Genomic DNA, 26,041 nt, shown 5'->3' with positions numbered 1-26,041 from the left:
CTGATTTCCTGATTTACATAATAATCAATTTTATATATGTATTATGTAAGTATTCCCTACTAACAGTGACTCTCAGGTTCCTAGATGATGTCTGACCTTGGTTTTACTTGTCTTTAAAAAGTGCCACTAAATTCGCTATTGTGACATCTAGTAGCTGTCAGTGATTCTGGAGCAACTATTGGAATCATAGTGTTATTTCTGGTGACATCATTACAATGTAAAACTACAGAATTTCCTCTCAATTTTAATTCTTCATATAGAGGGTTCAAGATTCTTTCTGTAAGTGCAAAATAATCTTAGAAAAAATACATTTCTGAATTGATAGTAACAGGATTTGCATTTATAATTTTCAAATGCAAGACAATATGCTAAAAGATGAATTTTGTGATCATCTGTAACATGTTTTTTCCAGCTCTGATGAAGCCTTCAGTAAAGTCAATTTAAATTACCGCACTGAAAATGGGCTGTCTCTACTTCATTTATGTTGCATTTGTGGAGGTGAGTACTTGAAACTTAGTACTTCTTAAACTGGTTATATGTGTATATCATCAGTGACTTGAGCTGCTTAATAGTCTGCAAAAGAATTCTATTCATACTCAATTTTCCCTTCTGCTTTGCCTTTTCCAACCTTGATAATCTCAGTTTAGGCAGTAACTATCAGGCAGAATATTCCAATTGATTTAGCTTTAAATATAAGCTTCATTGTGTTGCTACCGGAAACCAAGTCCCTCAGTTTGCTTGGAAATCAAAAAGCACTTTTCAATATTGGGCATGCCAGTCAGGGATTAACTTAAATTCAGAAGCACTTAAAGATTCCCCAAAATATCATCAAGCAGTTGCTTCACAATATTCAACAAGAGTATGTGGAAAAGTGACAAATGCCAAAGATAAGATCTAAAAGTGAAGATTGATCGAAGTGAAGATTAAGAGTTTAATTTGGCTTACACTTTAGTTTGTTTTGTTTATCAATGTATCTCAAGTACTTTGAATGGTGCCTGGCCTGTAATAGCCACTCAGTAAAGTTATTGAATTAATGAATGAACCATTAATATTTATTTTGTTAATCCAAACTAAATTCATTGAGCTTAACTTCTTAAAATGGAACAGAAATGTGTAAGTGTCAACTCTAACCATATTCCTTAACCATTTCTCCCAAACAAACCAAACAGACTCTGCTTAACAGATTGTTCTCTCAACTTCAAACGTGCCTTCCCAACCTTGGTTATATCCTTCATATTTCTTTGATCTAAATAAGATCTACTGTTAATAATGTTCAGATAAATCCTCTACCATTAGATTTTTTAATTTAAGCTTTTTCACTAATAGTTTATTATGGTGAATTCTCTTATGTGTTTATGTTTCAAAACCATCTGATGATGAGGGTACTAAATAAAAACTCTAAGACAAAGAGTCAAAATACACAGCATTTGAATAAAGTTTTATAAATGGAAAAGAAATATCCCCTAGTAAGTAAGGTTGTCAATTAATAGAAAACTTTACAAATGGCCTGCAGAACAGCAGCTTGACATTTTTATACAGCTGTATGGCATTTATCATTAGGTTAAAAAGAGTCTCAAACTCACCCCATCCCCACAACGATTTAGCCTTTTTTCATTTTTCTCTTTAAGGCAAGAAATCACATATTCGAACTCTTATGTTGAAAGGGCTCCGCCCATCTCGACTGACAAGAAATGGATTTACAGCCTTGCATTTAGCAGTTTACAAGGTAGGACACTTTAATTCCCATAAACACTGCATTGGAACTAAGGATAGTGTGTATCTTTAGGCTTTTTTTTTTTTTCAAATTAGTAATCATGGAAAATTTTCAGTGACCAGAGGCGTTACATTACTAAAGGACTTCTTTCTCTTTATTGAGCAGATACCTGCTGCATACTAGACACATACTCTTTTTAATGCTTTCTGTATTTAACTCATTTAATTCTCACAAGAACCCCATGAGTGAATATGATTATTATCCTCAAGGTTACATGGTTAGCCAGGGGTTAGCCAGGATTTAAGACAAGGCAGTCTAGTTCTGTTGCCAAAGCTCCTCATCAGAACACCATGATGCCTCTGTGCAGAGAGAGATGAGGTTGTATTTAAAGACAAAAGAAGCACACTGAAGCTGTATTTCTTTACTGCAAATTTTTCTTAAAAAACCTTTTTGCTTTAGCTGTTTATTTTCTTATATTAGCCCCTGGCTCCAACCTAATCTCAGCACCTGATAGAATAATAAATATAATAGTGGATTGGACAAACTGGGATACTTAGTGTTGGAATTGAACCTTGAGATTTTCATAAATATAAATTTATAAAACATACAAATTATATTATGCATTGATCATTTTATAATTATAATAACAATTTCTACTTTGTATTTATTATGAGCTAAATATCATACTAAGTTTAATGTATTTTAGTCATTAAAATAACTGCATATTAGGATTTACTTTACAGAAAATGCAATTAAAGACTAAAGTAGATACCTGGACAATATTAGAATAGTGATTAAAGTCAGGTACAGTTGGCTCATTACTCCCAGAATCTCATTTGTATATTGCGTATTTTGTTCTTTCTCATTTTCATGCGAGTCTGTGACAGAATTTTATTTCAGTTTTGTGTGTGCACGTGTGGGAGGAGGGACAACTTTTTGCTTGTATTAGGAACCCCCTGCACTATCTCCCTCCCCCAACTGCTAGAGAGTTTGTCATTGGGAGGGAAGAGGACCTTATTTTCCCATGATCTAGCATCACAAATTCCTGTAATTCATAGCGCAAATACTCTAAAGTTTCATCTCTTTTCATGCCCAGTCAATGCCTAGTCAATTCTTCTAATTCCTTCTGGGAGAAAGCCTCAGTTAAGTGCTAAATTGTCTTTAGTACCTGTTAATTATCCTGCTAAACTATGAAACATTCTGAGTTTCCAGTGTAGAAAACAGCATCTGATGTTGACTTTTCTTCTGAAAGGCAGGAGGTGAAAGTAGAAGAGCTCCAAGGAACAGGAAGGTAGTGATGGATAGTCATGGCACTGTATGAAACCATGAATTCTGAACCTCACCGTCTGGGAGATTTTTTCTGTATTAGTTCATTTTGCAAAGATTTAGCATGACACTGGCACATAAATGGGTTCTGAATCATTTAGTCCTGCAATATTTAGAGAATATATTTCTTCAACCTCTGTTTATAATAACTAAATTTCCACTTTTAGAGTTTTCTTTGCTCTATTTTTATGTTTTTTTCTATTTTAGAGAAGGGTGCATAAACTATAACTTTTTCATAGCAAGTTTAAATGAAAATTTAGATTCTTGGGAAACAAAGCAGGCAAAAATATTAAAAGGCCATAAGAAAATGCATAGTTATTTTGCAAATTTCTTAACAAAAGTGAAAAACAAATTAAAGTTACTATTTCATTTTAAACACAAAAATAATATAAAGTAGTTGTGTGTCCAGAATTGGTGGATTCTTGGTCTCACTCACTTCAAGAATGAAGCCAGGGACCCTCGCGGTGAGTATTACAGTTCTTAAAGGCGGCATGTCCAGAGTTTGTTCCTTCTGATGTTTGGATGTGTTTGGAGTTTCTTCTTTCTGGTGGGTTCGTGGTCTCACTGGCTACAGAGTGAAGCTGCAGACCCTCGCAGTGAGTGTTACAGCTCTTAAGGCGGCACGTCTGGAGTTGTTTATTCCTCCCTGTTGGTTTGTGGTCTCGCTGGCTTCAGGAGTGAAGCTGCAGACCTTCACGGTGAGTGTTACAGCTCATAAAGGCAGTGTGGACCCAAAGAGTGAGCAGTAGCAAGATTTATTGCAAAGAGCCGAACAACAAAACTTCCAAAGTGTGGAGAGGCACCCGAGTGGGTTGCCACTGCTTGTTCAGGCAGCCTGCTTTTATTCTCTTATCTGGCCCCCACCCACATCCTGCTGACTGGTCCATTTTACAGAGAGCTGATTGGTCCATTTTGACAGGGTGCTGATTGGTGCATTTACAATCTCTGAGCTAGACACAAAAGTTCTCCACATCCCCACTAGATTAGCTAGATACAGAGTGCTGATTGGTGCATCCACAAACCCTGAGCTAGACACAGGGTGCTGATGGTGTGTTTACAAACGTTGAGCTAGATACAGAGTGCTGATTGGCATATTTACAATCCCTCAGCTAGACACAAAGTTTCTCCAAGTCCCCACTAGACTCAGGAGCCCAGCTGGCTTCACCCAGTGGATCCCGCACAGGGGCCGCAGGTGGAGCTGCCTGCCAGTCCCACGCCATGTGCCTGCACTCCTCAGCCCTTGGGCAGTTGATGGGACGGGGCACTGCAGAGCAGGGGGCAGCACGCTTCGGGGAAGCTGGGCCATGCAAGAGCCCATGGCAGGGGGTGGGGGGGAAGCTCAGGCATGGCGGGCTGCAGGTCCTGAGCCCTGCCTCACGGGGAGGCAGCTATGGCCTGGTGAGAAATCTAGCACAGCGCCAGTGGGCCGGCACGGCTGGGGGACCCGGAGCACCCTCCGCAGCTGCTGGCCCGGGTGCTAATCCCCTCACTGCCCGGAGCCGGCAGGACTGGCCAGCCGCTCGGAGTGTGGGCCCCGCCAAGCCCACGCCCACGCCCACCCAGAACTCTAGCTGGGCCGCAAGCCCCGCGGTGCGGCCCCAGTTCCTGCCCGTGCCTCTCCCTCCACACCTCCCCGCAGGCTGAGGGAGCCAGCTCCAGCCTCGGCCATCCCAGGAAGGGGCTCCCACAGTGCAGCAGCGGGCTGAAGGGCTCCTCAAGTGTGGCCAGAGTGGGCGCCAAGGCCGAGAAGGCACCAAGAGCGAGCGAGGGCTGCGAGAGCTGCCAGCACGCTGTCACCTCTCAGTTGTTCACACTACCAGGCATTAAACCTAGTAACCATTAAATGCATTAAACCTACTTCTAATTATCCCTTGACAGAACTACTCCAGTAAGTATATAATTCATTTTGGGCTCCAGTTCCCTTCCCCCATATAGTATTAATAACTTTTTAATTTTAATATTATTTCAAACTTACAAAAACAATTGCAAGAATAGTACAACAAACTGCTTATCCAGGTTCATTAACTGTTTGCATTTTGTCCCATTTCCATTATTGTTTTTTTAGAACCATTTGACAGTAAATTGTATAAAACATGCCCTGTTGCCACTTCAGTCTTCATTTCCTAAGAACAAGAAAATTCACTTACATAACTCCAATGCAATTATAAAATTAAAAAGAACATTGAGATGATATTAACATTGATAAGATATGATAATCTATAGTTCAAATTCAAGTTTTATCAATTGTCCCAATTGTGTCATTTATAGATTATTTTTTTCTTGTCCAGGATAGGATTCAATCCACAATCATGCATTTTCAGTTTTTTTATTTCTGTAATCTCCCTTACTCTGAAAGAATTTCTCACCCGATCCTTGTATTTTTTTATCTTAATATTTTTCATGCATACCAGTTATTTATACATATTTCTTTGAATTTTTTTGGTATTGCAATCGAATTTTATTTTGTTCATAACACTCACAAAATGAATAATGTAACTCTCCCATCCTTTTGTTCACTACATCAAATAGCTCTTTCAATTATACACCCTGGCATGCTGGGCCTGACTCATTGTTAGAGGAAAGGGGTCCCGATCCAGGCCCCAGGAGAGGGTTCTTGGATCTCGCGCAAGAAAGAATTCAGGGCGAGTCCACAGTGCAAAGTAAAAGCAAGTTTATTATGAAAGTAAAGTGGTGAAAGGACAGCTACTCCATAGACAGAGTAGGATGTTCCTGAAAGTAAGAGGAGGAGCGCATCCACCCTAGGTACAATGCTCGTATACATGGGGAGATGTGTTCTGCTGCAAGGGTTTGTGATAACATATTAATTTTCTTAATTGCTATATTTTGCAAGAATCGATATTATTATCTTTAAAGCAAAATTAGGAATGCCTTTGTTCTACAGATATCAGGATATCTGGACACTCCCAAGTCTGGGTCTGTTCAGTAAACATTATTAACTTGTTCTTTAACTGTAAACATCTAGAGGTTAAAAATGCCTAACTTTCTGAGAATGTAACCCCGTAAGTCTCAGCCTCATTTTCCTATTTTCCTAGCCCTTACTCAAAATGGAGTTGTTCACTCTGGTTCGAACGCCTCTGACATCATGACTGTATATTTTCTAATCAATAGAGTAATCTCTGCTTTCATTAATAAAAGTGAAGCAGATATTTAGCTATTTAATACCACATGAATGATTAATCCTCATACATCTTTTTTTGTTTTAGTTTGTTGAGTTTTTCACAGGGTTTAGTTTTATTGAGGTTTAATGTATACCAAATACAATTATCAATTTTAAGTCTACAATTGTTAGCTTTTGAAAATGTATGTAATCATGTAACCATCATCACAGTCATGTTATAGGACATTTCTACTATACCAAAAAGTTCCCTCATGCCATTTTGCAGTCAGTCTCCTTCTCACCTGGTCTCTGGAAACAAGTGTTTTCTGTCACTATAGTTTTCTCTTTTCTAGAATTTTAAATAAATTTATTACATCCAGTATGTTTTCTTTTCTATATGGTTTCTTGCACTTATCATAAGGCTATTGGGATTCACCCATGTTGTATATTCTGTAATTAATGCTTTTCTTGTAGAATTGTATTCCCTTATATGGATATACCACAATTTACCATTTACCTGCTGATGGACATTTTCCCAGATTTTGACCATTATAAACAAAGCTGTTTTGAACACTCACATACAGGTATTTGTTTGAACATATGTTTTTATTTCTCCTGGGAAATACCTAAAAGTGGAATTGCTGAGTCACATAATAAGTATATGCTTAATTTTATGAGAAACTACCAAACTTTTTAACAAACTAGCAATTCCTTCCTACATTCCCATCAGCAAGGTATGAGAGCTGTAGTTTTTTCACATCCTTTCCGGCACTTGGTGTGGTCAGTCTTTTTTTTTTTTTTTTTGGCTATTCTATTGGATGAATTTTAGTATTTCATTATAATTTTAATTTGCATTTCCCTGAAGACTAAAGAGGTTGAATAGGTTTTTATGTGCTTATTAGGCATCCTTTATTTTTTAATGTAGTGTGTTAAATCTTTTTGCCATTTGTAATTTTGTTTATTATTTTCTTGAATTGTGAGGGAACTTTATCTATTCTAATACAATTCTTTTCTTGAATATACTTTTGCAAAAATTTCTCTGAGTCTCTGACTTGCCTTTTCATTTTCATAACAGTGTCATTTGAAGAGTAAAAGGTTTTTGCATTATTTTTAAACTTATGACTGTAGTGATTACCATACAGTTATAGATTCTCAACATTTCATAGTCCACTCCCTGCAAATGTTGATCTACTTCACTTAAAATATAAGAACCTTCCAGTAGTATAGTTTCATTTTATCTTCATTCTTTGTGCCATTGTTGCCATATACATTGCATCTATACATGATAAGAACCTAAATATATTATTAGAATTTTGTGTTACACATTTATATCTTTTAAAGAAATTAATAAGAGAGAAAATATGCTTTTCGGAAGTTTGATTATAATAATCCTACATATGGTTTTCTATATTTAAAGCTCTTTGAGATTCACTGAGTTTTTATATCTGTAAATTTATGGTTTCATCAAATTCAGAAATTTGGCCATTAGTTTTTCAAATACATATGTTAGATTGTTTGATAATTTTCCACATATCACTGAGTCTGCTTTTTTTCTTCCTTCTTTCTTTCTGTTCTCCAAATTAGATTATTTCTACTTATTTGAATTCAAGTTCACAAACCACTTCTCTGCCATCTCCCATCTGATAACAATCCACCAGTGAATTATTCATTTTGGTTGTTTATTTTTCCATTCTAGGATTTTTATTTATTAAGATTAATTAAGATATAATTTCAATTTCTCTGCTATGATGACACATCTGTTATTTCATTTTTCCATATTTTCTTTCAAGGTTTTGAACCTATTATTTGTGACTACTTTAAATGTCCAATCTGCTGTTTTCAACATCTAGATTAGCTCAGTATTTGTTTCTATTTCATGTTGACTACAGAGCACATTTTTCTGTTTCTTCATATATCAATTAACTTTTTATTGAAAGCTAGAAATTATGTATTATGTGTTATAGGAAATCTTTATCATGTCATCTTCCTTTAAAGAATGTTGAGTTTTTTTTATGTTTGTTTTTGTTTCATTTTTGGCGGGTAGTTACACTTCTGGTGGATACATTTCAATCAAATCAGTCTTGATTTGATTTTTTGTTAGGCTGAAGCTATTTCAGTTTGAACTTAGCCTCTTGGCTTACCTCTTTTTTTTTTTTTTTTTTTTTTTTTTTTTTTTTTTTTTTTGAGGCGGAGTCTTGCTCTGTCGCCCAGGCTGGAGTGCAGTGGTGCGATCTTGGATCACTGCAAGCTCCGCCTCCCAGTTCAAGCCATTCTTCTGCCTCAGCCTCCGGAGTAGCTGGGGCTACAGGCGCCCGCCACCACGCCCGGCTAATTTTTTGTATTTTTAGTAGAGACGGGGTTTCACCGTGTTAGCCAGGATGGTCTCGATCTCCTGACCTTGTGATCCGCCCACCTCGTCCTCCTAAAGTGCTGGGATTACAGGCGTAAGCCACCGTGCCCGGCCGCCTCTTGGCATACCTCTTATTCCTAGCATGTGGCTCTCACACCTGAGCATGGTGCTTACTCCTAAAGTATGGTTTTTTGGCATGTCACCTGAATTCCCAAGTCTCTCAGTAAAGTCTCTTCATACCAGCTGACAGGAGTTCCAAAATCCCCCCGTACTACATGACCTCCAGTATCACCACCATTCACCTTTTAGCAATAAATCAGGTGATCTTTTCTAGATCTTCCAGAATCTTTCTCTGTGCTTGTGCAGCCCAGCTCAACGATACATAATGGATCTCCATGCAGATTTCTGCAGTGCCCTCTCTGTGCAGCTTCTTCTTCTCGGTTACCCTGCTCCACAAATACAGCCCCTTCATAATATCAGAACTCTCATTTACACTCTTAACTCAGTGAGACTTCCTATTATGCTTTGTGGCAGAAAAGTATTTCAGGCAGAAAACCATGGCAGTCATGGGATATTGTGTGACTTGCTTTATATCTTTCTCTTAAAGGACACAGCTGTTTGCTTATGCTCTTCAGTGCTTGAGAACAGTTATGTCATATATTTTGTTCCATTTTGTAGATTTTATTTGCCAGTAGAGAAAGTCTATATAAGTTGTTCTGTCATGCCCATATCTACTTTTGCATTGCTTCCAAAATGATCTGAATGAAACAAAAATCTATGATATCGTTGCTCACTTTAACACTTACTATTGTCATCCATTGTCTATATAATGACATTCAAACTCCTAAATATGAGACTCAAGATCCCTTAATTTATAACTTTTCTGGAATCACTTTCCATACTCTTTTCCTGTAGTCTCTGCCTGTTCAACCCTAATGGTTTTCAATGTAATGTGCATGAGGATCATATAGTAACATACGTTTAAAATGAATATTTCCCTTTCTACTTTACTTTCATTTAAATTGGTACATCTAGGGTATTCTAGGAATCTAAATTTTTAACAAACAACCTAGGAATTTTGATGTAAACAATCTAGGTCTACATATTGAGGATTACTGTTCAAGCGTGGCAACTCAAATTATGGTCACATGATCAGTAGCATCCACCCCAACTAAAAGATTTCAGAAATGCTGCTCTCATTTCCTTTCCAGCCCTATTCAACCAGTACTATTCAGGTGTTTCTAGAGAAATTTAACCAATAGGATTAATGGATCTATCTATCTATCTATCTAATCTAGAGACATATTTATTATAGGAACTGGCTCACACTATTTTGGAGCCCAAAAGTCCCACGATCTTCTGTCTATAAGCTGGAGAATCAGGAAAGCTGATAGTATGATTTGGTCCATGTCCAAAGACTTGAGAACCAGGGGAGCCTATGGTGTAAATCCTATTCTGAGTCTAAAGGCCCAAGAACGAGGATCAGTGATGTCTGAGGGCAGAATATGGATGTCTCAGCTGAAATAAAAACAAATTCACCTTCCCTCTACCTTTTAGTTCTATTCAGGCCTTCCAAAGATTAGATGATGCCCACCCATATTGGTGAGGGTGATCTTCTTTTTCAGTCTACTAATGAAAATGCTGGCAGGGCATAGTGGCTCATGCCTGTAATCCCATCACTTTGGGAGGCTGAGGCAGGTGGATCACTTGAGCTCCGGAGTTTGAAACTAACAGGGTGAAACCTCGTCTCTACTAAAAATACAAAAATTAGCCAGATGTGGTGGTGTGCGCCTATAGTCCCAGCTACTTGGGAGGCTAAGGTGGGAGAATCACTTGAAGTCAGGAGGTGGAGATTGCATTGAGCTAAGATTGTGCCACTGTACTCCAGCTGGGCAATAGAGCAAGACCCTGTCTCAAAAACAAACAAACAAACAAACAAAAAACTAATGCCTTCTGGAAATACCCTCACAGACATCCAGAAATAATGTTTTACTAGCTAACTAGGCATCCCTTAACCCAGTCAAGTTGGCACCTAAAATTAAGCATCACAACCAGAATGTACATTTTTAAAAAAATCTCAGCTGATGTATTTGTAGATTAAAGTTTGAAGATTGCCATTTTAGATAACTCCATTCTTTAGGCCAAACAGTTCCACATGTCTTTATTTTTGTTTTTATAATTTCTTCTGCTTAAATATTTTTTAATTTCTTTTCCTGATGCAAAATTATTACTTATTTAAAGCCAAGATAAATTGAGTTTTATTGAACTCGCAGACAGAAATTATTGCACTCTCTTTTGGGTTTCAGTTATTAAGTTTACGTTATCTTTTATTGTAGCACTTATAATTATTTATTTGCATATTTCAAATGTTGGTCTGTGAACTTTGGACACTGGGACTAAGTCTTTTTCTTTGATTCCTCAGTATATGTGACCTGTAAAGGATCCTTGAGAAATACTTGTTTGGAAATTAGTGAATGTCCAAACATTAGAAGAAACAATACTTGACATTTGTTGATATTATGTAGCTTAAGAAAGACTGTAAGCTTAGAAGCTAGAATACTTCTGTTCATATCTCAGTTATGAGACTTGCTAATTATGCATATTTAGGCAAATTGAGTTTTCCTTATGCTCCTCAATTTTCTAACCTCTAAAATGAAGCAGATAGAATTATCTATTTTATTGTGTAGTTTAGAGTTTTAAGGAAACAAATCATATGCAGTACTTAGCAAAATACCTAGCATATAGTTAATACTTAATAAAAATTAACCATTATTGTTGTTGAACTCTAACTTTGACAAACATTTATTGGAAACTAACATGTTTTTCATTTTGCATAGAAAAATTAAAAGAAATGGATTGGATTTTCTGGATTATTACATTCTAAAGAGATGAGAAAATGTAATCCTAACAATATAAAAGAAATGGCATCTATACTTAGATCAATGGACTACAAACATCTTTTATCACGTCCTCTATAAAATTGGCACTCCCAAACACATATATGTGTTCATAAATTATATACATTAACAAAAAAACCCATCAGTTAATAGCTTAAGACAAAATCTACTCTTTGGAAAACAACCAGTGTTAAAGTTTGTAGCTATACATTTATATTTCAAATAGCCTTTTTGATAATATAAAATATTTTGACAAGTTTATTACAAATATGATTAGATTAGGAAATTGATTTATATGAAGCTCAGATTGGTAGAAAAAAGTACCAGCTTTTTCTTTGCTGCTTCTTACCTTAGTAATATATATGTTGTGTATTTTATTCACAGGACTCTTTTAAAGATACCTGCCAATTTCGTCTATTCAGTTAAAGTGTCTATTCAGTTAAAATTTGATATTAAAATTTATAAACCCACTTACTTTGGCTCACATAAGCTACAGCACATCCCCAATAACTAAAAGCTAAGAAAAAAAAAAAAGAGTGAGAGGCAGCTCTCAGTCCTTTCCCATGTAGAATTTTAAGTATATATTATACTTTGGGTACTATATGTGACACATGACTAGCTGATATATGAACTGAAGCCGCCAGTGTAAATTTACATGTTAAACATGAATGAAACTTCATTTATCTTTATATATAAATGTATATAAGTAGATTTTCTAATTCTTTTTGTACCCTAATGAATTTTATTACAAGATTCCTGTCACATTTATATCCCTCTATAGGGCATACTTCTTTAGGTGGTATCTAAATTGTATTCCTAAAATGAAACACAAGACTTTGGGGAAAAAATTGAGACCTCTGATATAGTTTAGAAGATCTTAATTGAGAAAACTAATGAACAAAATCCTATTAGACCATCTAATTTAGCCTTACATGTAACTCTCATTCAATACACAGACAAGCCACTTAGTGAAATTTCTTTAGTGAGAAAGAAGTAGCATTTTGATTCATTAACTTATTTTTAACATTTCGTATGATAAAAGCAGATATTGAATGGTAATGGTCTATCCCATCCTATATATTTCTTGCAAGATTTAATTCCTATCATTCAGAAACAACTCATTTTATATATGTATTACAAAAGGGAAGGACATGAATGGGGGAAAAATCGAATTAAACCTATGTTGCCTGGCTTACCAGACCTAGGTATTTTTTGCTACGTAACTGTGCCCATCAGAAAACTCTGACTTTTCTATCAGTGGCGATTCGTAGCCTGAATCATTGTAGTAATATCTTTTATCCTGACTTTTTTTTTCCTCCTTAGCACATATATTTGATTGCAAAGTTGAAATTTTCAACTATCCTGAAACTAAAGACCCAAAGTAAGTGTTTCATAGTTTCTAACTGCTGTCGATTTAGACCAAGGTTCAACAGCCTTGGCACTACTGACAATTTGGATTGGATAATTCTTTGCTGTGGGAGGCTGTCCTTTGTGTTATAAAAATGTTTAGCAGCATCCCTGTCCTCTGTTCTCTAGATGACAGCAGCCACTTCCCTCATGCCCAGTTGTGAGTACCAATAATATCTCCAGATATCACCCCTGAGAGGCAAAAATCACTCCCAGTTGAGAACAACTGATTTAGAGGACAGATTTCAATATTCATTAACTTAAATGGATTTTTAAAATCTTAATTACCTTTATATTTGAACAAATAAAGTTTCCTGATTAAAGACTGCATTTTCCCTAAATGGGAATTTGACAAGATAGTAATAAGAAATAATTTGAAGAAAAAAAAAACTCAAAAAAAAAGAATCCCACTTTTTGCATATTTAACTAAATTCTCCAGTTAGTGATGACTTTTAAACACTTTAATAGTAGATTTTCACTTAAGAAACTAGAGAAAATTTTTACTCATAAATTACAGCAATCATTAAGATAGCTTGTTTATATGCAAATTTCCCTTTAGTAATGAAATATTTCATAATCTCTTTCTAAATGAACACATTCTCAATAAAAAGTTAATAGGATCCTAGCTGAAGATGGTAATTTGCAATTTATGCTTCAATTCTTACACCAGACGGTAGTATTTCCTGGAAAACCTTCCCTGATCCCTCCCAAGTTTGGGTTAGGTATTGCTTCATTGTACTCTCTTAGCTCCTAGTACTTACTATGCTGTGTATGCTACTGTATATTATTACTTAGTTAAATCTTTATATCTTCCTCTATATTAGCGGTCACAATCTCACATATTTTAAGGATGACATAAATAAATGAAAGACAGACAATGATAAATGGGAAGTAAAACTCAAGACTGAATATTTTTGAGATATGAGAGAGTGGCAAAGACTGTGGTAACTTAGAAAACATATGCCCCATGTAAAGGGAATGGTCACTCTTCAGCTTCAGCTAATCATTGTCATGTAAAAATGTAGACCCATTATTTCCCAAAATTTCAGAGAATCATAAATTATGTGAAGTTTCCTAATATTTAAATGCTGGCCATTAATGCAGATTTTTAGTCATAAATACTCAACAGGCTAAGCCATATATATTTCCATTCCTCTTGTAGCCTGTTTGTAATCTCTGATAGTAATTATGAGCATCATCAAGGCAGAGACCAGATCCAAGTTGCTTATCATCTTATTCTGAGTGCTTAGAACAACGCTTGATATATATACATTAATAAATCGATGTTTTATAAGTGAAGAATGAAGTTATAGTTCTCTGGTAACTGGGGGGAAGAAAAGTGTTTCAAAGGAGGTAGGATCAGGTTGACAATGGGCAAAATAGTGTCCTATTTGGGCCATTAGAATAGGAAATTAGGAAATTGTCAGATATCTCTTTAAGGGATATTTTAGTAAATTTTGGGGAGAAGAGGATATAAAAATGGGTTCAAAATAAATACAGTTAGGGAAATGGAGGCAATAAACATTAATTTCTCTTCCAAAAGTATAAGATTGGGCAATATTTGAGGAATGGCCAGATCAGGAAGGTTTCTGAAACAGCATTGTCCTATCTTTTTAAACTCTTGCTCCTTAAATAAACATAAAAGTTCAGAGTTTATTTAAATGTTATTTTTAAACTTTAAAATAGATATTATGTTATAGCTAAAAACAAATTTAAAAAATTAGAATATTCATTATGCCTTTTCAAGTAGCATGTATTTACTTCCCCCGCCCCACTGCAATAGGTAGAGATTCTTATTATCCTCTTCCTGTTAAATCATCTCTATATTATTAAATGAGAGATGATTTAAGGATGTTCAAAGGCCAATTGGAGGCAGCCTGCAGGAATAAATACATTATGGAAAATGAGAAAATAGAAGAAGGAGGGTTGGCAGAGGTGAGGGGAAAAAATAGGTCCAAAGCAAGGGTACAGATAATCTAACAGTACGTTACTTTTCTTTTTTTCTTTTTTTTTCCAAAATTTCAAGCAAAGTCAAGTATTTGCACCACACTGAAACTCTTAAAAACTGATACCTTTTGTGAAAATAAATCCAGAATTGTTTCAACAAGAGACATATAGGTATGAACCTTTGTGAGTTGAGCAGTTATTTTCATACTGATTAATGGATACTTTCACTGGGGATGTCTATGATGCACAAGGCAGCTCTAGTCCATTAAATTTTAATGCCTGGAACTAAGTACATTTCATACTGAAGCCCTGAATAGTTCCTTGTCCTAAAGGAAAACTTAATAATATTCTTCAAAGCCTCCAAAATTACTTTTCTAAAAAAACCTTTTTCTTTATAGAAACACATAAACTTTAACAATTGCTATGCTGGTGAAGAAAAAATATACTTAGAGAAACATATTTTAAAAACTTTTATTTATGTGTCCCTATTTTATATCCAGAAACTTAGTTTTCTTTCCAATCAAAGTTCAGCTCCTTCTTGGAGTTTGGTATGACACTTCAGGGAATATTAGAGGTGAATAAGGTATTACAGAAAAAAATTTAGCCCAACTCTGTAACCCTGCAGATAAAGAAATGGAAGTATTTTATGACTAAACATCTCTTGGGACAGAGTGGACTAAATCATAAGGTGAATATTCTCATAGAAGTAGGCCAATCTTGGGGGTGATACATTTAATATGAATATAAGCTTACACCTGTAAGTATCTTGAGTTTATAAGCATTTGCACATACATTATGTCATTTGATCTTTATTACAATCTTGTAAGGTAAGTAAGGTAGGTATTATATTTCTTTTTATACAAATGAGGAATATAAGGTCAGGGCTGATACATGAAAGACAAATTATTAGCAGCCGAAGGGTAATTGGTGGGGAGGGAGAAATAACATGATGTATTAAGAAAAGCATAATGTTAAAAATCAGAAGACCTGATTTCAAATCCCAGTTCAGCCTCAGTTTAAAGTTACATTAAAGAAACACATTTTATGCTATGGAATGCCAATTGGGTTCTCTAAAAAGTGTTCTCTGAAAAGAATGTAGGAGTACAAGAGGTTTATTTAAAGGTGACACCTGTGAAAGGAAAAGGAATTAAACAGAATTGGTTATGAGGTGCCATCAGATCCCAATACAGAGCTGCTAAAATCTCTGCCAGCCCATTGAGGAGCTCCAGAGGAAAAATTGCCTATGAAAGGAGTGCCACACAGGGTAGAAATGTCGAGGCCCTTCTTTTACCACCACCTTACTCAGTCATTGACTGGGAGTAAGGTCCACCCTGAGAAGAGACTGAACACAGCTCTAATGCTGCAGTGGGTCCTGAAATAACTGAGAAAGCTGCCAGTGAACTACCATCCTGCCACACTCTTCATAAAGGGAGGTCTCAGTGGCATATCTATTTCTGCCACACATGAGGAAATGCTCATGATTCTATAATATATGAAAAAAGGAAATTACCTATATGTAGAATTAGATCAATAGTGTACATAATAACAATTATTATGTGTCAAGCATTGTACTAAATGCATTACAGCATTATCTGATGTAATCCTCACAACAATGCTATGAGAATGATACAATTGTATCTTCATTTTACAGACAAAAACTTGACAGCTCAAAAGGTTAAGAAACATGTCGCAAATGTAGGAAGTGCCCATCAATATTGAAACACGAGTTTGCTTTGCTGGGATAGCTTGTGCTCCATCTGGTTGCACAAACATATGTACATAGGACAAAGAATGGAAGGGAAAAATACACACATAAACAATAGTGATTATATGGTAGTACTATGGGTTATTGAATTATTTATTCATTTTCTTTGTTTTTTACATTTTCTTCTCTGAGGTATTCTGGTTGTCTGTTGAGGCATAACAAACTATCCCAAACTTGGTCCTCTAATGCAACTATTTTATTATTCTCATGGATTCTTAGTTCAAAAATTCAGACAGGATGCCGTGTGGATGGCTTGATTCTGTCCCACAATGTTTAGAGCCTCAGCTGAGAAAATGTGAATGAATGGGTTTATTCATCAGCTGGTAGCTTGGAATTCTCTGGAGGCTTAACACACTGACTGGAATAACTGTAAGGCTGGACTTAGCTAGAACAGTTGATTGGAGAGCCTTCATGTGCGATGTACCTTCCCCATGTGGCCTGCATTTTCTTATACCATGGCTGACACAGGTTAGTGAGATTTGTTACGTTATAGATCAGGGCTCCCAGAGCGTGTTTTTCAGCAAACAGAAAGGAAGCTGTGTGGTCTTCTATGTCCTAGCCTTAGAAAAGAAACACTCTGCTCCACGCTATTGATCACAATCCACCCAGGTTCAAGGGGAAGGGGCATAGATAGCAAATACCTGTGGGTTGAGTATAGATGAATGCTCACCATGTTTTAAAACCACCAGAAGGTATATTTTGTCCATAATCAGAAGAAAGTACATTTTTATACATCAGTTTCTTTTCTATACTGAAATAGAGTTGAAATTTTTTTGTTTAATAAATACATTTTAAAAATGGATGTAATATGGTAGTAGAGGATTTGAGCTCTGTGATATAGTGGTTGCTTATCTTGGCTTTATCCATAGCAATAATCACAGAGCTAACAATAAGGCAGGATATTAAGTAAGCATTGTTTTAGAGTTTTATGGCTAGTACAGAGTTGCAGTTACTACCATTACAAAATATTTTTATCCATTTACATACATTTTGGGAGATCTATTCTACCTCAAATTCTATTTCTCAAGGATATAGCTGGAGCGCTTTTTTGTCTAAGCCTCATTCTTCCACACGTGGATTTTCTTCTGCTTAAAAATAATAAATATGACACACACAAATACATTACAAAGAGCTTATTTATCTCACACTTATAGGGTGCCTCTGTGTGTCACATTGAATAATAATGCTTTAAATTTGGCTAGAGAGTGCATAAAGGAAACTTGTCAGTTTCCACAAGACTCTTTTCTAAACAAGTCTTAAGAGACTTTCTTTTAAAAACATTGCCATTAGACATTTCTTATATATGGTAAACTGCAAGCAATAAATGAGATCAAACTTAGAGTATTCAAAATTTGCCTAATATTTGCATTTTACAGGAAAATTTTTTCCAGGAGGTGTGTACCATATTGCTGACTCTTAAAATTATTCCATTAGGACAAAATATTCCAGTAGAGTAAGAGGCTTATCAGTTAAATACAGCAAAAGTATGTCCTCTCAAGTTTTTCCTTGAGACTCGATCAGGAAAACCACTATGGAAAGTCAGAAGTGAAGTACAGACGTTGGAGTCCAACAGACCTGGGTTTGCATCTACCTTCAACACTTACAAAGTAAGGTTCAGTTAGCACTTTAAATTCTTTGAGCCTGAGTGACATCGGCTATAAAATAGGGTTAATAATTATTTTCTCTCATAGGTAAATTGTGAAGCTTAAATGAGAGGATATAGATAGAACATTTTTCATGGAAGTTGGCTCATAGTAAGCAATTTATATGCAGCAATTACTGCTTTATGTTTATTATCTTTAGCATAGCTGCATAAGATAAAAATTTTATTTTGGCAGTATTCAGTTAAAAAGTATTTAGATCAATTAGAGGTCAATCTTGAGAAATCCAACCAAGGTATGAAAGGATAAATTATTACTCTTAACTTTTGACCTTACCATTTGCCCATTCTGAAGGGATCCTAATATACTTTAAAAAAAATTCCACAAATATTGACTGAATAAGGAGAAAAAACAAAGATACTTGAAGAAAGGATAAATGTGTGCTTACTAAAACTGCCTAATAGATAAATGTTTCACATGCTCTGTGATTTACATAAAATTTATTTTAATTTAGCCTAGTACAGTGCTTGTCATAAAACAGACATTCATTAATAAATATTTGTTGAATAAAAGAGTATCCATCTTTCTACTGATTTATACAAGTTATTTATGTATTAAATATGTAAACAATTTGTCAGTTTTATATGTTGTGAATATTTCTCCAACTCGTCACTTGCCTTATTGTGTTTTTAACACTTTAATTTGCTCAAATCTATCATATTTTCTATTTTAAAATATAACTTTATGCTTAAAAAGACCTTCCCTACTACTCTGCATTGAAATTTCTGACCATCTGCAGGGAAAATGTTTTAAGGCAATGTTTTTCCTATTTATCTCAAGACTAATCATGCCTTTAGCCCTCACCAAGATTATTGGTAAAGTGAGAGTTAACTCCTGTGAACTGTTTTCTCTGGAGGAGGAATTCTCAGTTTCTGGCAGCCTATCCATGGCTAAACTAGTAGATATTTTCTCGCTTCCAGTACTGGTACACCCTTTTTCCATGTTTTATTCCTTTGTTTGTTGCAGTGCCTAACTCGTGAAGCAGAGGGAGTGGAGTTAGGAGGAAGAGGTAAAGGGAAAGGAGAAAGAGAAGCTAAGTGATTAAATCAAATCAATATTTTATTTGGAAGGTACTATAGGTATTATCAGAACAATTTTAAGGTGGTTACAATTACTCTTTTTTTATATAATCAAGGAAATTAGCAAAAAGGAGTGACAGAACTGCTCCAGTGCACATAGTCATTGTGAGAGCTGAAATTCTAATTAGGGAGGCTAATTCTATGACCTGCATCTTAACCCTGCCTTATATACAGCTCAAATTTAACATGTGAAAACGAAACATTTTACTTCTGCCTCAAAATCTGCTTCTTCCTGGTTCTTCCCTATCTCTCTATCATTAATTTCCCTACTACTTATTGCACTTGGAAAAAAATCCAAATACCCCATACCGTGGCCTAGAAGGCCCTGCAAGATTATACATCTTTGACCTCATCTTGAAAATTTCTTTTCCTTTGTTTAATCATTTACTCAACATTGGCCTTATTGCTGGTCTTCAAACACAACAAGCTTATATCTATCTTACGACTTTTGCACTAGCTATGTTTCATATTTTAATACTTATCCTTGAAATTGTGACTTTTTGCCATCTACCATTTATCTCAAAGGTCACCTCTGCAGTGAAGCTTTCCCTGATTAACCAGTTTAAAATAGCCATCTAATCATTTGTCTATTTTTATCTCATATCAGTTGGTACTTTAAGCTACTGTATAGCAATTTCTTATTTGTTTACTTTTTGTCTCTCCATTCACATAAACATAGTAAAATATAAGCTTTGTGAGAGCAGGGATTTCACTATCTTTACTCACTGCAGTGTCACCACTGCTCAGAAAAGAGTTTGAAACACCAGATATGCTCAATCAATATTTGTTTAGCATATAAAGGGTATATTGAAAAGAGAAATGCATAATCAAAACTGGGTGTAGGAAAATGTATCTAATTGTATGCAGGATGGACTGCAATGGGAAAAAGTATTAGTCGAGGAGACTAGTTAGGAAGCTGCGTAATACAGAGGATGATGCTAGAAATAAGAAGAAATGTGAGAAGTATAAGTCAGTTAAAACCAGTAGAATTCTGAAACTGAGCTGAAGGGACTCTAGGTCCCTTGGAATAAAAAAGTGCCATTCATATAAATAAGGAATGTTAGATGACAAGTCAGCCTGGGAAAATTATAAACGATAATTATAAGAACAATTTCAAATTTTGCATTTGAGATGCCATTGATAGGCAAAATATATGGGACTCAGACTTAGCAGAGAAGTCAGGACCAAAGATGCATTTATCAGATTGTATAATAATTACCAAAGTGGCATTTAGGAATGGGAAAGCAGCTTAGGGCTAAATTTCCAAATCATACACTTTTAGAAGACAGTCAGAAACAAAGAATAGGCAACAAAAAGGAATCAAGGAATGTATAGTTTTAGGAAAGCAAAGGAGATAAGAATTTTGAGAAGAAAGAGATGATCTAATCATAGAGAGAATGACTACAAGGACACTGGATTTGATAGTTTACCTTTAGAAATTGAAGAAGTGATTTCAGGAGACTGGTGAGGTCCTTAATGCCTCAGGTGGAAGAAACAGTCTTGGTGACTTCACCTGGTAATACGATGAAAAGAGATGTGGGAAATAAATCTGCCTTAGTGAGGAGTAGTGTGAGAAAAGCAAAATTCAATGTAGAATAAGTATGGTGAACTCATTTGAGATTTATGTGGAACTTGGGTATACCTACCTAAAGATTGCTAAAGAAATGAGACTGGAACTGTCAACAGATTCAATATCTTTTTTCAGAAGGCTGGAAAATGAAGGGAATAATAGAGATAAAATCAGCTTAGCTTCAGTGGGAAAAAAAAAACAAAACTTTTTTTTTAAAACGGAGAAAACATAAGTTTATAGTTCAAGCATATAGAGCCAATGCAAGAAGAAAGGTTGAAGACGCAATATTTATTTCACTTTCTTGGGAGAGCAGGTAGAAAAACGGGAAGATTTGGAGACTATAACATTAATTTTACTATTTGTAGCTCTTTACCAAAGTTTTTTCATTTTTTAGAATTTCTTGTAGGCCTTTATGCAGGTGTGACAGCATTAAGAAATCAAACTTTGCCTTTTAATGGTAACATTTTCTTAACAAACAGTATTTGATATTATATGTATGTAAGTCATAAATGTACTGGCCTATCTTATGACTTGACTTTATTGCTACTTGGTGTGTTGATAGACCAAATATTATAGAAGTTGTGGTTTAAATTCCTACTTTGAGGCTTAAACATGGAAATCTTTGTATAACAAAGATTAAATACAAAACAAAATTACATATTGAATTTCAAAATAAAAATTCAATGACTGTTAATTGCTATTAATATTATAAATATTATTTCATGTATCTCCAAAGGCAGAAATACAATACAAATAATATTATAAAAAAGTAAGAATTACTTTAATTGTTGCACAAATTTTTCAAATTTGGAGGCTCAAATAATGGTTCTAACATATTCACTGGTAAAATGAGTCAAGTTAAGAAAGATATTATGAATTAATTGTGCCTAGATTTAATGATATTATTTATTAGGTAAGAAGAAATTACTGAACTATCATGAAACAGCCTACTGGGCTGCATGTACTTTGTTCAGTACTTGGTTCATACTCTCTTCTTAAATGGCATATTTCATCCTCATCTCTAAAAGAAAAAAAATAAACCTTTAAACTGTTACTGTAAATTCCTGACCTCACTGGGAGTTAATTCTAGTTGCTGGAAAAGCATATTCATTGGAGTAACCTACCTGTAAAACTGAGTTTGTGGTTGCAAGAGTCTCACCATAGGTAATGTCCTTTCTGTCTTTCTTGTTCAAGCGGTAGAGGATTGATTAGAACTGAACACCTCTGTCCTTTGGTCCTACTTTCCACCATCTGAGAACTATTCTCTGGTATCTAATGTGCTCTTATGCTAGAAATCACACTTAAGTTTCCTTTGAGCACCTGAACTGGCTGATAGGCAGAAAATCAATACATCCTGTTGCACAGCTTTTGAACCTGTTATTAGCAGAAAAGTAACACTAAAGATATGTTTCCTTACAGGATAATGCAGAATTGATCACTTCTCTGCTTCACAGTGGAGCTGATATACAGCAGGTTGGATACGGTGGCCTCACTGCCCTCCATATTGCTACAATAGCTGGCCACCTAGAGGTAAGTCATGCCTTTGGCACCTGTGAAAACAAAGGTTATTTACCTTTTCGGTTGTTGTTCTTAACTGTTTTGAAATACTGTCTTTGAGACTTTACAAGTTGGTTTATTTTTTAGCTACTGAACACATTCATTTCTTATTGGGGTAAAATTTAGCTGTATAAATGAACTTTGGATAGTCAATTCAGTCAATTTTCTAACAGTGTATTTAATCATCAATTAACATAAAGGTAGCTAGATATACAGAGGCTTTATAGCAGCTCAGTTTCCACAACTTGCTATTTTAACCTTGGGGAAGTTACTGAATCTCATGACCTCCCTCTTTTCTTCACTTATAAAATAGGAATATTAGTAAGCCTATTATAATGATTAAGTTAGATAATTTATATAAATCACTTTGTAGTTTGCTTAATGCAGAGTAAGGACAAAATGAAAAATCATTCACTCATTCATCTACTTATGTATTACTTGAATGAATATTTATTCATCACCTATTATGCACCGGATACTGTTTTAGGTGCTGGGATGACAGTAGCAAGAAAGTCAGGCAAAATTTTCATTTTATAGAGTTCAGCTGTAAAGAATAAAATAGACAATAAAGACAAGAAAATATTATATAATTTTAATTAGTAGTGAGTACCATAAAAATAATAAAGTGAGGTAAAATGAAAACAACGAGAGAGAAGGGGGCACTATTTAAAATAAGCTGTACAGTAAATATCTCTGAAAGGAGGTCATATAGGAAAAGAGATTTAAATATATTAAGAATGTCAGCCATGTAAAAGGAGAGAAAAGAATTTCAAGCTTAAGGAATGGCACTTGCAAGGACCCTGAGGCCTAAAAAGGCTGGGTGTGTTTGAGGGACATGATTGAGCCAGAGTTGTTAGAGTGGAGTGAGCGGAGGAAGAATGATGAAGACAAGGTCTGGTGATTAATGGTTCCAAGCCAAATCACACAGTGTTTTAAAGGTCATAGGAAGGACTCTGGATCTTGTCTTAAATTTAAAGTATTAATTTTATATATCCTATTATGGGAAGGACTTCCATTTGCATGATTTGGCTAACTTCACAAATCCTCATCGAATAGTTTTTATTGCCGCTGCCATTTGATAGATATAAAACTAAGGCTCTTATATAGTAATTGCCTTGACAAATTACAAAGCTATTGAGGAAAAGAGCCATGTTTGGAATCCTGATCATTTTACTCAAAATCCCATGATTGTCACACTCTATCAATTGTGGAAACACCAATAGCTCAACAATGTAAAAGATGAGAAGTCTGACATCCTTATTATTAAATAGTTATGTTTCCCCCTTTTAGTCATGTTGCAATTCAATTATACCTTCTTCACTAATACACACACATATACGCACACAAACTGTGAACAAATAGAGCTGCATATAAAGTTATACTTGAAGCCTATAAAACAGATGTGATCCATCTCTCTTAACAGTGTCACTTCAAAGGGCTCTTACATTCAATACAAATTAAAATATCTCGTTGAGAGCAAAATAGTTTCCTTCATGTTGACATTTCCACTCCTTTCCATATCACCTTATTTCCTGGAAAATAAATCCTTTTAGTGAGATTCATTGTAAATATAAGTGAGTTTGTGTTACTTATGAGGAAAGGGGAAATTCTATTAGATTCACCTAAATATAAATGTTTTCCAAAAAAGAAAGAAAGAAACTGAGGCCAGTGATAAAGTAAATGAGTGGTAAACATTAAGGAATCTGGGTGAAATAATTTATGAGTTAGACACTAACTTCTAGTAAAACATGATCAACCTCTTAATGCCAGGAAAATTACAGACTATGTCTTCAAAACAAAATCCTTTTTTTCCTAATGTTGTTTTGATTACATTTGTGAGTGATAGCATTACAATGGCTTCTAAAGCAAAGTGGTTAAGAGCTTAGTTTCTTCATCTCCTATTCAAATAGCTCTGTTTTCTTTCTTTCTAAATCATAATATGGAAGAAGGTATTATATTGATTTTACCAGACTTAGGGCAAACTTCACCAAAGTATTCCAAATAGATCTCTACTCTTGCCTTGCAATTCTTCATGGGTTTTCTAATTTTCCTCATTAGCTGATATTTGATGACTTTTATAGTCAATAGCTAACACTGCAAAAAGCAAGTATAGATACATTAGCCTTTATTCTCTTCTTATATGGGGGACTAATTAAATTATTGATCAAATAATAAAGAAAAGGGTATCCAAAACTATCTAAAATAATTGTATTCAAAATGAATGTTTTTGTTGGAGTATTTCTTTGAAAACTATTACCATTGACTTTTGACCAATGTGGGAGTTAGGAGCACTGATCCCCTGTACAGTTGAAAATCTATATATACATTTTGACAACCCTAAAACTTAATTATTTATAGCCTACTGCTGATTGGAAGCCTTATTGATAATATAAACAGTCCATTATCATGTATTTTTAATGTTACATGTATTATATACTATATTCTTAAAGTAAGCTAGTGAAAAGAAAATGTTATAAAGAAAATCATAAGGATTAGAAAATATATTTACTATTTATTAAGTGGAAGTGGATAATCATAAAGGTCTTCATCACCATTGCCTTCACATTGAATAGGCAAAGGAGGAGGAGGAAGAGGAGGGGTAGGTTTTGCTGTCTCAGGGGAGGCAGAGATGAAAGAAAATCCATGTATATGTGAACTTACATAGTTCAAACCTGTGTTGTTCAAGGGTCAACTATAATTGTAGTAAATAGTCACTGTCAATATATCTTTACCCATACGTGTGAATTCATTTAACATTTTTTCAGCCCCTACTTTGTCTATAAATGGTTAGAATATAGAAATATAGGAATGATACAACAAAATAAGACATAGATTTTTCCCCTAAATATTCTGTAATGCAACTGGGCACACAAAATAAATATGCAGAAAAAATATATAAGCAATTCAAATGTAAAACAGCAATATAGTTATAAGTAAGGAGTAGGATGGATGAGAGTAGGTTTGATAATTGGGAATACAGGTGTTCCTTAACTTATGATGGGGTTATATCTGAGTAAATCTATCATGAGTGGCAAATATCATAATGGAAAGTGCATTTAACACACCTACCCTACTGAACATCATAGTTTAGCCTAGCTGACATTAAATGTGCTCAGAACTCTTACACTATTCTACAGCTGGGCAAAATCATCTAACAGAATACCTCTTTTGTAAGAAAATGCTGAATATCTTATGTAATTTATTGAATACTGTACTAAAAATGAAAAGCAGAATGGTTGTATGGGTACTCAAAGTATAGTTTCCACTCATATGTATCACTTTCACACCATTGTAAAGTCAAAAAATTGTAAGCTGAACCATTGTAAGTTAGGGATTATCTATAATTAGAAACATAATAATATAGAGAAAATCTCAGAGAACACAAAATAGAAGAGTTAAGAGTTCAGTGAGGATAGAGATTGTATTAGTCCATTTTCACACTGCTTATAAAGACATACCCGAGACTGGGCAATTTACAAAAGAACAAGATTTAACTGGACTTACAGTTCCACATGGCTGGAGAAGGCTCACAATCATGGCAGAAGGCAAGGAGAAGCAAGTCACGTCTTACATGGATGGCAGCAGGCAAAGAAAGAATAAATGAGACGCAAAAGCAGAAACCCCTGATCAAACCACCAGATTTCCTGAGA

The 26,041-nt window shown here is 34.9% G+C and overlaps 1 protein-coding gene across 8 annotated transcripts in view; it reads left to right on the top strand.

The window, feature by feature from the left end:
* Positions 1 to 26,041, top strand: part of TNNI3K (TNNI3 interacting kinase) — a 304,916-nt gene that overhangs the window by 13,680 nt on the left and 265,195 nt on the right. For 7 of the 8 annotated variants that reach the window (NM_001204797.2, XM_009459335.5, XM_016922083.4 and 4 more), the window contains exons 3-5: positions 413 to 498; positions 1,629 to 1,726; positions 22,254 to 22,364. In NM_001204797.2, the coding sequence (NP_001191726.2) occupies positions 413 to 498; positions 1,629 to 1,726; positions 22,254 to 22,364 (295 nt within the window). Of the gene's footprint in view, positions 1 to 412; positions 499 to 1,628; positions 1,727 to 3,421; positions 3,505 to 22,253; positions 22,365 to 26,041 lie in introns of those variants that run through there. The other variant, XM_054659350.2, reaches the window with a different exon arrangement.

Source organism: Pan troglodytes, chromosome 1, assembly GCF_028858775.2.
Source record: "Pan troglodytes isolate AG18354 chromosome 1, NHGRI_mPanTro3-v2.0_pri, whole genome shotgun sequence".
Classification (NCBI taxonomy): Eukaryota; Metazoa; Chordata; class Mammalia; order Primates; family Hominidae; genus Pan; species Pan troglodytes.
The sequence above is the reverse complement of the archived record's forward strand: the minus strand, read 5'-3'. Positions and strand labels throughout refer to the sequence as shown.